This window comes from Octopus bimaculoides, chromosome 11 (genome assembly GCF_001194135.2).
Source record: "Octopus bimaculoides isolate UCB-OBI-ISO-001 chromosome 11, ASM119413v2, whole genome shotgun sequence".
NCBI lineage: Eukaryota > Metazoa > Mollusca > Cephalopoda > Octopoda > Octopodidae > Octopus > Octopus bimaculoides.
In genome coordinates, this window is record NC_068991.1 from 67,175,977 (window position 1) to 67,188,303 (window position 12,327).

At 37.5% G+C, this 12,327-nt stretch overlaps 1 protein-coding gene across 5 annotated transcripts in view; it reads left to right on the top strand.

Annotated features, from left to right (window-relative positions):
* Nucleotides 1-12,327, top strand: part of LOC106876710 (centrosomal protein of 128 kDa) — a 42,770-nt gene that overhangs the window by 10,686 nt on the left and 19,757 nt on the right. For all 5 annotated transcript variants that reach the window (XM_052971917.1, XM_052971920.1, XM_014925381.2 and 2 more), the window contains 11 exons: nt 1,373-1,495; nt 2,803-2,979; nt 3,853-3,927; nt 5,294-5,411; nt 5,918-6,081; nt 7,049-7,314; nt 8,206-8,380; nt 8,508-8,627; nt 9,470-9,601; nt 11,087-11,161; nt 11,291-11,377. In XM_052971917.1, coding sequence (XP_052827877.1) covers nt 1,373-1,495; nt 2,803-2,979; nt 3,853-3,927; nt 5,294-5,411; nt 5,918-6,081; nt 7,049-7,314; nt 8,206-8,380; nt 8,508-8,627; nt 9,470-9,601; nt 11,087-11,161; nt 11,291-11,377 — 1,512 coding nt within the window. The remainder of the gene's footprint in view (nt 1-1,372; nt 1,496-2,802; nt 2,980-3,852; nt 3,928-5,293; nt 5,412-5,917; nt 6,082-7,048; nt 7,315-8,205; nt 8,381-8,507; nt 8,628-9,469; nt 9,602-11,086; nt 11,162-11,290; nt 11,378-12,327) is intronic.

A 12,327-nucleotide genomic window follows, 5' to 3' on the forward strand; every position in this document is an offset into this window, starting at 1 on the left:
CATTCACAAGGCTTTGCTCGGCCCAAGGCTATAGTCGAAGACACTTGCCCAAAGTGCCACGCACTGAACCCGGAACCATGTGGTTCGTAAGCAAGCTACTCCTGAGTACATTTGATCAACTTTTAACTGTGACTGGTATATTATTCTTTAAAACAGAGTATATCATTTCATTTGTCCCAATTTGCTTTACTTAAAATAAGTGCAAATACTACTTTTCCAATTCAGTTTAGTTTAACATGTATCAGTAGTTCATAATAATAATAATTGCTTCAAATTTTGACACTAGTCCTGTAATTTTAGAGGACAGAGGTTAATCAATTACATCGACCCCAGTACTTGACTGGTACCTTATTTTACTGATTCTAAAAGGATGAAAAGCAATTTTGACTTCGGCAGCATTTGAACTGGGAACATAAAGAGCCGGAAGAAATGCTGCTAAGCATTTTGTCCAACATGCTAATGATTTTCCAGTTTGTTGCGTTAATAATAATAATAATAATAATAATAATTTCAAATTTTTGCCACAAGAGCAGCTTGGGGAAGGTAGGGATGAGTCAATTACCTCGACCCCAGTGTTCAATTGCTCCTTATTTTATTGACCCTGAAAGGATGAAAGGCAAAGTCGACCTTGGCGGAATTTGAACTCAGAATGTAGCGGCGGATGAAATACCGCTAAGCATTTCGTCCAGTGTGCTAACGATTCTGCCAGCTCGCCACCTTAATAATAATAATAATGATAATAATAATAATAATAATAATAATAATAATCATAATAAGGATTTCATATTTTGGCTCAAGGCCAGTGTTTTTTGAGGGGCGAGGGAAGTCAGTTACATTGACCCCATCCCAGTAATTGATTGGTATTATATTATCGACCCTGATAGGATGAAAGGCAAAGTCAACCTCAGTGGAATTTGAACTCGAGATGTAATGCTTGCTACAAAGTAGACTCTGCTAAAAGCCTTCAAGGCTCAGGCGGTGTTGCCAAACTGAGCGACAGATTATGCCTACAATCAATGTAGGCCATGGCAGCATTTGAACTCAGAACACAAAGATGTGGAACAAATGCCACGAGGTATCCAATCTAACATTCCGATGTTCCCACTTGTCTATTGCCCTAGGCTTGTCCTTTTTTATCGACCTTAAAGGAGTGAAAGGCAAAGTTCAGCTCAGTGGCATTCAAACTCAGCATCCCATGGTGTTGGAACAAATGTGATGAGACATTCTATCTAACTCTCCATTTAACATGTTATGTAATATCTGATGCAGTAACATAAGACAACAGTTTGGATATACAGTCAAAGATCATTTCCAAGTTGTTTGTATTTATCAACAAGTATTTTGTTTGATGTTTTTTTTTTTACTGAAAAAGACTTCGGCAAGAGTTGAGAAGCGTTTGAGTGCCATTCAAGATGAACTTCAAGTTGAACGTCAAATGTTAATGGAGAAACAGAATAAAGAAAATTTGGGTAGTCTGTCTTCAGAGTTGAAGCAGGTAAGTTTGGAAAATGTGTGCTTGCCAGATTGCATGCACACACACACACACATGTAAGATGGGGTTCCATACAGTTTACTCACAAAGCATTGGTTGGCCCAGGGCTATGTCAGAAGACAATTGTCAAAGGTGCTGCACTGTAGGACTGAACTCATAACCATGTGGTTGCAAAGTGAGTTTCTTAACTACATGCAATCTCAGTGAAATGTTTAACGGAAACATCTGCGAGAGTTCCAAGCATGTTTTGAAACCTTTCAGCTGAAGTTTTCTAATTTTGGTAAGAATCATAGATTTTTCTTCAAGAATATAAATTAAGTGTGAGTGAGAAGTAACAATTGTATCAAAATATTGACTCTTGTTAATAACGTCTGTTAATTCCTTCAAAACCTTCCTGTAACTGTAATCAGGCCTTATCATCATTGTCATTTAATTTCCAACTTCCATACTGGCATGGGTGGGATGGTTTGACAGGGTCCGCGATGAGTCAGAGGATGGTGCTGAGCTCTGTTGTCTGTTTTGGCATGATTTCTAACTCCAACCACTTTACAGAGTGTACTGGGTGTTTTCTTCATGGCACCAGCACCAGTGAGGATTGTCTCATAACTTACAAGTTTAAAAGCCTAAAGTGACTTCTGTAACTGTGGGAGAAAAGAAGGAAGTATGGGGGATGCTTCTAAGCAGAGGGATGAAGGATGGTAAATAAGAAGAGAGAATGAAGGGGAACATGGAAGGAACAAGGGAGAGGGAAGGCATTAAGGATTTGGGATTACAGAGATGAAAAAAAGGGAAACTGAAAGGTGATAGGGTGGGTTGTGTACGTGGGGTGGTGTAAGGCTATCCAATGTTATAAAGGGGTAAGTATGAACAGGTGTGAGGGAAAAGGGGGACAGGGAGGGAACAATAGGTAGGGAAGGAGAGAAGATTTAGACACTGTTCTGTCTTTCAGTGTATGAAATTAAAGGTGTGAGTTATGTGAACAAATTGATAATTAATAATATTAATAAGATATTTAATTTTCAAACACAAGACATTGGAAGTAATTTTAAAGACTTTTTAAGGTAAATTTATTTAATTCATTAGTGATGGATAATAAAGTAAATAGTTAAGGTTTTTAATTATAATCATTAAATTAGATTTAGATACTTAATGAGCATGAGTCCAAGATAGAAAAATGTGCACAGATCTACCTTTGTTCTCTGTATATATATTTTTTGCTGTCTTGGATTAAATGAGATTAAATTATAAAGTGACTAACAATGTAATTTAATGTATATTTCAATTCCTTTGTGTTGTAATTTTATTTTCAGGCTTTGCAACAGCATCAGAATTTCCTCTCTACAGTCCAGACCAATGCTACTGCATCAGTTGCACCAGTTGCACCTGTAGCATCACATCTTGTTCCTATAACACATCCAAGTAACAATATACAAGAGACAAGCACATATAAAACACAATATCTGGAATCTGAAGCACAAAGACATAAAGTAAGTATTTTGTTGTCGTCTTACCTGCTTGATCTATTGACATATTTGTCTTCTCAATCTGTTCGATTATTAAACTTAGTTCATTAAAGAACTATCCCTATGACTTATTAAGTATTTAGCCACATGCCATCTTAAAAAAATCCATCTCTGTAACATGTTAAAACCTGCCTGTACATTGTTTTAAAAATTAGCCTCTAGGACAATGGTTCTCTTCCTGACATCAATCCTTTTGCTCTGATGTTATGTGACCCAATCTCAATGCCTGAGGTTAAATAAGCCCTGTGTTTCAAAGGTAGACTTGCAAGGAAGGTTTTCTAGTAAAGTAAACTGTAAATGTATTGGCAGACAGCAATTGGAAAGCACTGCTGTATCTCTCTCCAAGAAAATCACAAACCTTCAAACTTTTCTGAGATCCATGATTGCTGATCCCTGAGTCTTTAATTTAACAGTAAGGATCATGTTGTTGTTGGTGGTGATGATGTTGATGATATGAAGTAAGACTGTTGATTCAAGTTTAGAATATTTTTAACAATAGCACAGATGCAGCACGGAATTTTGTCAGTGAACAGGTCACGGTCTCAAAGTGATGAAAATATTTTGGCAAATTAAATTTAAATGTTGAAGTGAATCTAACGGTTTTTGTGTGTTTCTTAAATGGCTTATAAACATTTTCCATGCTGCAATTGTTTTCGTTCCAGCACCCGATCTCAGATCAGGTCACTTGCTATGCAAGTACATCTCCGTAAATATTTTTAACTTTTGTTCAAAAATAGATTTTGAGATTAGAACAAGTTTTGGAATGCATACTTTAAGTTTCCGCCCACACTGATTCTTCTTTAATTACTTTAGTCTTTACTCAATATTTATTGACAGATAGAAACAGAATTGGTCAATCTCAGGCACCGACTTGACCACAGTGAGGGCAGTCGGAACACTCTGCAACAAGTGGTAAGCTAAAATATCTGCTATTTGTTCATTGTTAAAAATAAATTGTGATTTAGCTAGATGGATCAATGTGTGTGCAGAAAATTCGTCGACAGACAATTTGGCAACAGACAATTCGCCGACAGACAATTCGGCAACAGACAATTCCCACATGGCCTCAAACTCAACATGGAGGCCTACACCAAGTGCCTAGAGGAGGTTGTGCTGCCCTGGGTCAAGAGGGTGGCTGCTGGAACACCCTATGTCTGGCAACAGGACTCTGCATCATACCACACAATTGTCCTGTCTGTAAGCTGTTTGTTGGCCAACATTATGTCAACAAGTTGTCCATCTACTGGACCAATGTATGTTAGTGATAAGGAAAAAATGGAAAATTCCAGAGATGTAGCAAGATTTGAATTCTCTAGACAAGAATTATTCTTTCAATGGATTATTGCTCTCTCCTTGTTTCGCTGCTATTGTGTATGTCATTTTACATTTCTAGGTGTGGCCTGTCTATCTTTCTTCTGGGTCTGTTGTTCTGGTTGATGTTAAACGCTAGATCAACACTTAAAGTACTGATCAAGTAGATTTACACTTAAAGGAATTCCAACTGTGACCATCTTTTAGGGGTGACTACATTCTCTAATGCACCCTTTTTGCTTTTTTTAAAACAGTAAGATGTGATTTGAGGGTGATTTGGTTGCTAGCTCTCACAGGTTGGGCTACATACAGGAGCCCCTTTTGTGGCCTACTTGGGTTTTAGACTTAACCTGTTATTCAGTTTAACACCCTCACCTGGCACTTTGGGTCCCTTTAGCAAACTACACTCTGTTGCAAGCACTCAGGCCAACTCTACAGTTTGAGGATAACTTCTTCCTTCCTTTCCAACCTGTCTCAAAAGCCCTGAAAAGTATCATGAGCACTACAATTCCCGCCTGACTAAAACATAATAAAAACGAATTAAATACAGTTATCTTGTTAGGTAAAATTGGGCAAGTGAGGGCTGTTTCTCTAGAATGCACTGCTTCTGGTAGAATTTGAACCAACTGCACAACTATTGTACTACTGTTCTATATTTAAGAGATGAGGAATTATTTACATTATCTACATTTGACGGATATTCGTCCCCATCTTGTTTGTTGTTAACACAATGTTTTGGCTGATATACCCTCCAGCCTTCGTCAGGTGTCTTGGGGAAATTTCGAACCTGGGTTCTCATTCCTATCGATGTTACTATTATTATTATTATTATATTATTATTAATCAGGTCGCTGCCGTGAATCGAACTCGGAACCTTGGGGTTAGTAGCCCGCGCTCTTAACCACTACGCCATATGCCCGTGGGCATATTGTACTACTGTCTCTAATACCAGGATTTTTGTTGCTAGGTTGAAGAGCTTCAAAATCACATGAAAAGAAGTGAACAAGAAAAAGTGCAACTTCAAGGTCAACTTCATGACCAAAGATTAGAAGAGGACACAAAAGAGAGAGAAAGACTGAAGCTTTGTAAGTTTTATCATTGTTGTATTATTTTCCCCCAAGAGTCCAGACTGAAAGAAATATATGTAATATGTTTTATTACATATATGTAAGAAATATATGTAATATGTCTTACTAGAGACCATTATCAGCTTAGTATTGAGTAATAAGTCAGACTTGAGGAGGATGATAATTGTTTCTTACATTAGCATTTGGCTTGTAAAAAGGAATATGGTTAATTTGTATGAAACAAATATAGTGTCCTGAATTAAGATTCTGGTGTATTATTGGTGGTGTAAGTTAAATAGAGAGAGATATATAGTATGTATTTTTCCCTTCATTCTTGCATCTCTAGATTATAAGCATTTTAGGAATAATAATATTGAAACCCAATTTTATCTTGGGAGCTGTGTATAGTTGCTTTAAGAGTTGCATGCTGCCTGTGAGGCACACAGTTTGACTACCATTGATATATATAATATAACAGTATATTAAAACCATAGGTTGTCTTCTTTTTGTTCATCTAATTTTAGTGGAAAGTGAACGAGAGAAAGAGAAGCAGAGATTGGACAAAGAACTACAAGAACTGAGACAACATCTAACAAACACTGTATCAGTTGTTGCTGAGATGGATAATGTGCGACAAAATATACATAAGAGCGAACAACAACGAAGCCAGCTCTCTGACCATATTGAGGTAAAGCATCTGTCTCTCTGCTGTCTGTCTATTTAACTGTTTGTTTGTATGTCTGTATCTACTTACCTATATCTATTATCTATTTGTTTATTCATCATCCATGTTCACTATTCATTGCTTTCACCTCTGTCCTCATCTCTGCTGTCTGTCACTCTCCTTTCACACTCTCATCAATCAACCTACCCACCCACTCAACCATCCTTGATTATCTGTCCCTATTTCTCTCTTTATCCATCTTCTTGTAACATTAGGGTGCGCCCTGATACTTCATCTCCACCATCTTTTCTCCTTTTCCTGTTGGGTCAGCCATGTATTTCTTTTACAGCAAGACACTTGTTCTTGTCCCTCTTTCCTACTTTTGCCTCTCAACAACCTAGCACTAAGTCACCTCCCTCAGTACAGCAGCCATATTCTGTCTGGTGGTCTTGTCTTGTGAGTGCTGCTTGGTGACTTCAGAAGTGCAGTGCTTTGCAGAAAGCACCCAGTATACTCAGTAAGGTGGTTATGTGTTTGGAAGGGCATCTAGCCACAGAAACCATATCAAAGCAAACACTGGAGACCAGTGCAACCCTCAGGTTAGTTGGATCTTGTTGAACCATCCAACCCATGTCAAAATGGAATACAGATATCAAATGATAACAATTATGATGTGTCTGTTAACCATCCATCCATCCATCCTCATCTTCATCATCATCATTATTATTATTTTGTACCCACTTTCCCATGCTGGCACAGGTACAATGGGTTTCTTGAGGCCAGTTTTACAACCAAATGTCCTTCTTATTGCCAACTATTTTATCTGCTTCTAATGTCATCCAGGAACATGATTGTCTCTCTGTCTGTTTGTCCATTTATTTCACTGGTTGTCTGTCTGTCTGTCTATCTATCTATCTGCTTGCCAGCCTGCCTATACATCATCATCAATGTTCTTCTTGAATTATTGTGACCATTCCATCTGTTGTTGCAGGTACTAACAAAAGACATTGAGAACCGAGATCGACAAAATGCCAAAATCTTGAACCAACTCCGTGAAACGGTTGACAAATATGAAGTGGCTGAACATGGTCGCAGACAACTGGAAAGTCGAGTGGATGACTTGAGTTCTCGACTGACTGAAACTACCAGACATTTAGACATAACAAAGAAAGAATTGAGTGAAACCAAGAGAGCACTCGAAGAAAGTCTGAGAAAGCAGGATGTTCTGAGAGGCAAAACACAAGAAGCAATTAAACAGTGAGTTGTAGAATAATGGACTTCTTCTTTACTTGTGTGTTTAGCAGGTAGTCTTTCATTTGTTTCAGTCCTTGGACTGTGGCCATGCTGTAGCACTGTCTTGAAGGGGTTTAGTCAAACAGACTGACTCTGGTACATTTTGTTTTTTGAAGTTTGGTACTTATTCTATCAGTCTCTTTTGTTGAACTGTCGAGTTATGGAGATGTAAAGAAACCAACACCGGTTGCCAAGTGGTGTGGGGAATAAACACAAATATATTCATACATAGCAAGATTCCAACTATAGTTTCCATTAACCAAATTCATGCAAAAGATATTGGTTGGTCCAGAGCTATAGTAAGAGACGCTTTCCCAAGGTACTGCGCAGTGGGACAGAACCTGAAACCATGTGAAACGAACTTCATAACCACTCAGCCAATTTATCATTTCAGTGAAGTTAAAAGTATCACCATCACCACCACCATCTATTTCGAGTTGGTCTTCTCCATAGATGATCCCCCCTATGGAGATGGGCTCACTAAAGCTTTATGAATGGATTTGGTAGACAGAAAGCAAATGAAACCCATTGTGTGTGTGTGTGTGTGTGTTACTATCTCCTTGCCTTTACATTGTGTGATAGTTGTAAAAACAAATGTCCCTATAATGCAACCTTCCTTGAAAACATGTCTGGTCAAGGGGAGATATTACCTTGCTTGGAAACTGGCGAGGGTTGGCAACAGGAAGAGCATCCAGTTGTAGAAAATCTACCTCCACAAATTCCATCTGACCCAAACAAACATAGAAAAGTGAATGTCAAAACTATGATGATGATACACCAGATGATGATGATGATGATGATGAAGTGGGTAATTAATTAATTAGCATTTATCTCAGTTTGGTTTCTTTGCTTTAGATGGAAACAGAAAGTTCTAGAACTTGAGAAAGAACTTGACTGCAACAAACACACAAGTCAACAAATGATGCAGAGAAATGAAGAACTAATCAAAGATTTGGAGTCTTCAAGAGTTCAGCACAATGAAATGGTCTCACAATGGGACAGAGCGAAACGAGAACTGACAGATGCTTTAGTGAGTCTTTGATTAATCTTTACAATTAAATTAATAATCTAAAACTTGATTTATTCCATTGTAAGACAGCAGCTTTGGTTTTAGTGAAATTCTGTTTAAAGAATATGGTGATTTTATCTTTTGTCAGGCTGTAAAAGCAAATCAAGAAGAACAGTTACGACTGAAGAATATTGAAAATAATGAACTAAAGTCGCTACAGATGGATTTGGAAAAAGAACTGAAAGACAGAAATTCTCAGATTGAGAAGGTAATCGGTGATTTGTTGTTTTGTTCTGTAAGCTGGAGAACTGTACTAAGTTCCAGTTTGATTTGGCATGGTTTCTAAGGCTGGATGTCCTTCCTAATGCCAACCACTCCTAGAGTGTAATGGGTGCTTTTTACATGCTACCAGCAATGGTGTTTTTATGTGCCAGTCATGTGACACCAGCATCGGCCACAACAATGATTTCATTTGGCTTGACAAGTCTTCTCAAGCACAGCATATCACCAAAGGTCTTGATCACTTCTGCCAGACAAATGGGAAGCAGTAATTGAAGTAGATGGTGAATATGCTCCGGAATAATCATTTAACCCATAAACTGCTGGGATTTTGCTGTATGTAACACGAACTGCTGAGCCTATTTTGGGTAAAGGTCAACATCGATCTATCACTCGAAAAAAATACTCAGTGTTTCTTAACACCTTCAGTGATTGACTACACTGTTTCTGGGGTGAAAGGGTATCGTGTGCATACATTATACATCATCAAAATTAGGTCAGATCATGCCCTACTTCCATGGCCTATCGCACTGTTGCGTTGGCCACTGAGGTGACCTATCGCAGTTTATGGGTTAAAGATGTTTTTATTACATGTTATTGTTTTTGTTGAATAAAATTTGTTGAAAAGAAGCCGCAGTAATTATGCACCAACCCAATAATTATCGTATGTATATCATCTTTCCTAATACTATCCATTGTGGTAAAAATATACTTTCAAAGTTACTTCTTATGTGAAGGATAACATTCCAGTATTTTCATATTCCCCAAAATATTTGTTATGTATCTATGACAAAGAGTCTTTAAGAGTCTAAACTGTTTCTAAAATTTCAGATTGAACAAGAGCTGCACCAATACCAGCTGAATGCTTCTGCACTGCAGTCTGAAAAAGCTGACATGGTTGAAAAACTAACAACAGTTGAAAGTGCACATCGACTGTCACAGGACCATGCACAGCAACTAAAGGTGAGTTCACATCACTGTAAAAATGTTTCCAAGAGAAATAGTAAGAAGCATCATATTTTCTGTTTATCAATGAGCCAACCACTGTGCAGTTGCTCTGCTGATGAGAAATAGCAGCCAAATCTCCCTCAAATTACATTCTATTCTCTTAAAAAAGGAAGGACATATTGGATGATGTAATAGCGCATGTAAAAAGGAGCAAAAAATATTTTTATATTAAGCATCCTTTCTCACAAAGATTAACACAACTTCTTTGTGGCAGTATATTTTACTGCTTTTAAATAAGGTGCATTATTCCATGTCTTTGTACATCAAATCACTCCTGAACATTTTGCTTGTGATGGACATAAACATCATCACCATACTGCGGAACCAGGGTTGTGTAGACAAAGACAAGCAATACACATGCACATATTTTGCATATCATCATCATCATCATCATCTTCATCTAACGTCCACTTTTCCATGCTTTTATGGATCAGATGGAATTTGTTGAGGTAGATTTTCTACAGCTGGATGCCCTTCCTGTTGCCAACCCTCACTTGTTTCTAAGCAAGGTAACATTTTTCCATAGCTTGACATGTTTTTCAAAGAAGATTGGAAATGAACAGCCTCGTGTGTATGTCCAGACAAGAATAGACACACATGCACACACATCTATAAATGATGGGCTTCTTCCAGTTTCCATTTACCAAATCCACTCACAAGACTTTGGCTAATTCAGGGCTATAGTAGAAGATACTTGCTCAAGGTGCCATGCTGTGGGACTGAACCCAGGTCCATATGATTGGTAAGCAAGCTTCATAATCACAGAGACACATTTGCTCCTCACCCCACACAGGGCTTCATGCCCATTGTTGTAATCTTATATTATAAGAGTCAAGCTAATGTCCATCTGCCTGTCTTCCACAACGTATATGTAGGAAAGGGGAAGAAGGGGAAGAGAAAAAGTGGTTGTTATTGAGAGAGAGATAGTATGTGAAAAATAGATAGATAAGTAGTGTTGTCACCATAGTAGCTAACAAGTTTTGATTAGTGCATATACACAGACAAAATGAAATTCAGCAGTACAGCCAAGAAAAGAGATGACAGAAAAAGAACTTTGACGAGGAATGTTGCTTATCATGAAGTTATCTTATGATATATTGTTTAATAAACATACTTATTCTGTAAAATATGAAAATAAGTATTTTAGATAAATCTTATTGTTCAACAGTATTCAAATTGTTATTAATGTTCACTGAGAAAGTCAATTTAAACATTATTTGAACAATTTACGAAGGTATGTGCATGATTAACAAATATTTTTACTGGCAGCACAGTGACGGGTAATGTCACAGTGATGGGTAACCTAGTCATTGTTAAAATGTTATATGTTATCAACATAATGGCAATGCCAGAACAGTGACCAATATCCTGCCAGTTTTAACAATAATAAATTCTTAGACAAGACAGTCTTTTATTGACTTTTTATTAAACATTTTACAGTATCAACTGCAAGAATTGAGTCAAGCTAAAGCTGATTTATCTAGTCAGGTAAATGAAATTATGGACCAAAGACAGGTAAGTTAGTATTTATGTTGCAAATTCTAATTTATGTCTCTTGTGAAAGGAAGTGATATTGTTGAAACCTATGCCATTTGTAAATAACTAATTTCTTTTGCTGGGAATGTCTTTTGTAAATAATTCCAGGATCTCCGACAAGAAAATGTGAACTTGGAACAAAGAGAGTTACATCTGAAACAACAAACAGAAGATCTAAAGATTCAAATGAAAGAGGTATGAAAAGGAAATTGAATTTGGTATTTATTTTGTGTGGGTCTAAGGATTATCCTCCTCATCATCATCATCGTCATAACTGATCTATTGCTGTCATTATTGTTGTTGCTGTCACCATCATCATCCACATATAAGTTTGAAATGTTCATATGTCATATAATATTAATAGACTAATATTATAATATGGTGGAGGCGCTTGGCTTAGTGGTTAGGGTGTCAGCATCATGATCGTAAGATTGTGGTTTCGATTCCTGGATCAGGCGACGAGTTGTGTTCTTGAGCAAAACACTTCATTTCACGTTGCTCCAGTTCACTCAGCTGCCAAAAATGAGTAACACTGCGATGGACTGGCCTCCCATCCAGCTGGGGAACACATATGCCATTGAAACCGGGAAACCGGGCCCATGAGCCTGGCTAGGCTTTAAAAGGGCGCATTTATTTATTATTAATATTATAATATAATATATCAAGGTGGCAAGCAGGCAGAATTGTTAGCTTGCTGGGCAGAATACCTAGCAGCATTTTGTGTGCCTTTACATTCGGAGTTCAAATGCCACTGAGTTTGACTTTGCCTTTCATCCTTTTGGGATCAATAAAATAAGTACCAGTTGAGGACTGGGGTCAGTGTAATCCACTTACCCCTCTCCTGAAAATCTAGGCCTTGTAGAATATGAAAAAAAATTTGAAACCGATATTGATAGGTTACTCTATGAATTTTTTTTTTTTGAGTTGTACAAAATCTTTATTACTTAAAATTGGTTACTATTGGTAATAACTTGTTTATTTTTTTAATGTACATGTGGCACCAGCACTGGCAAGGTCTGTTTTGGCCATAAAACCCATGCCAAAACAGACCTAGCCAGTGCTGGTGTCACATAAACGCACCCAGGCCACTCTGTAAAGTGGTTGACATTAGTGTGGTGTTTGCGTGCGAGTAGATGTAATCGGCT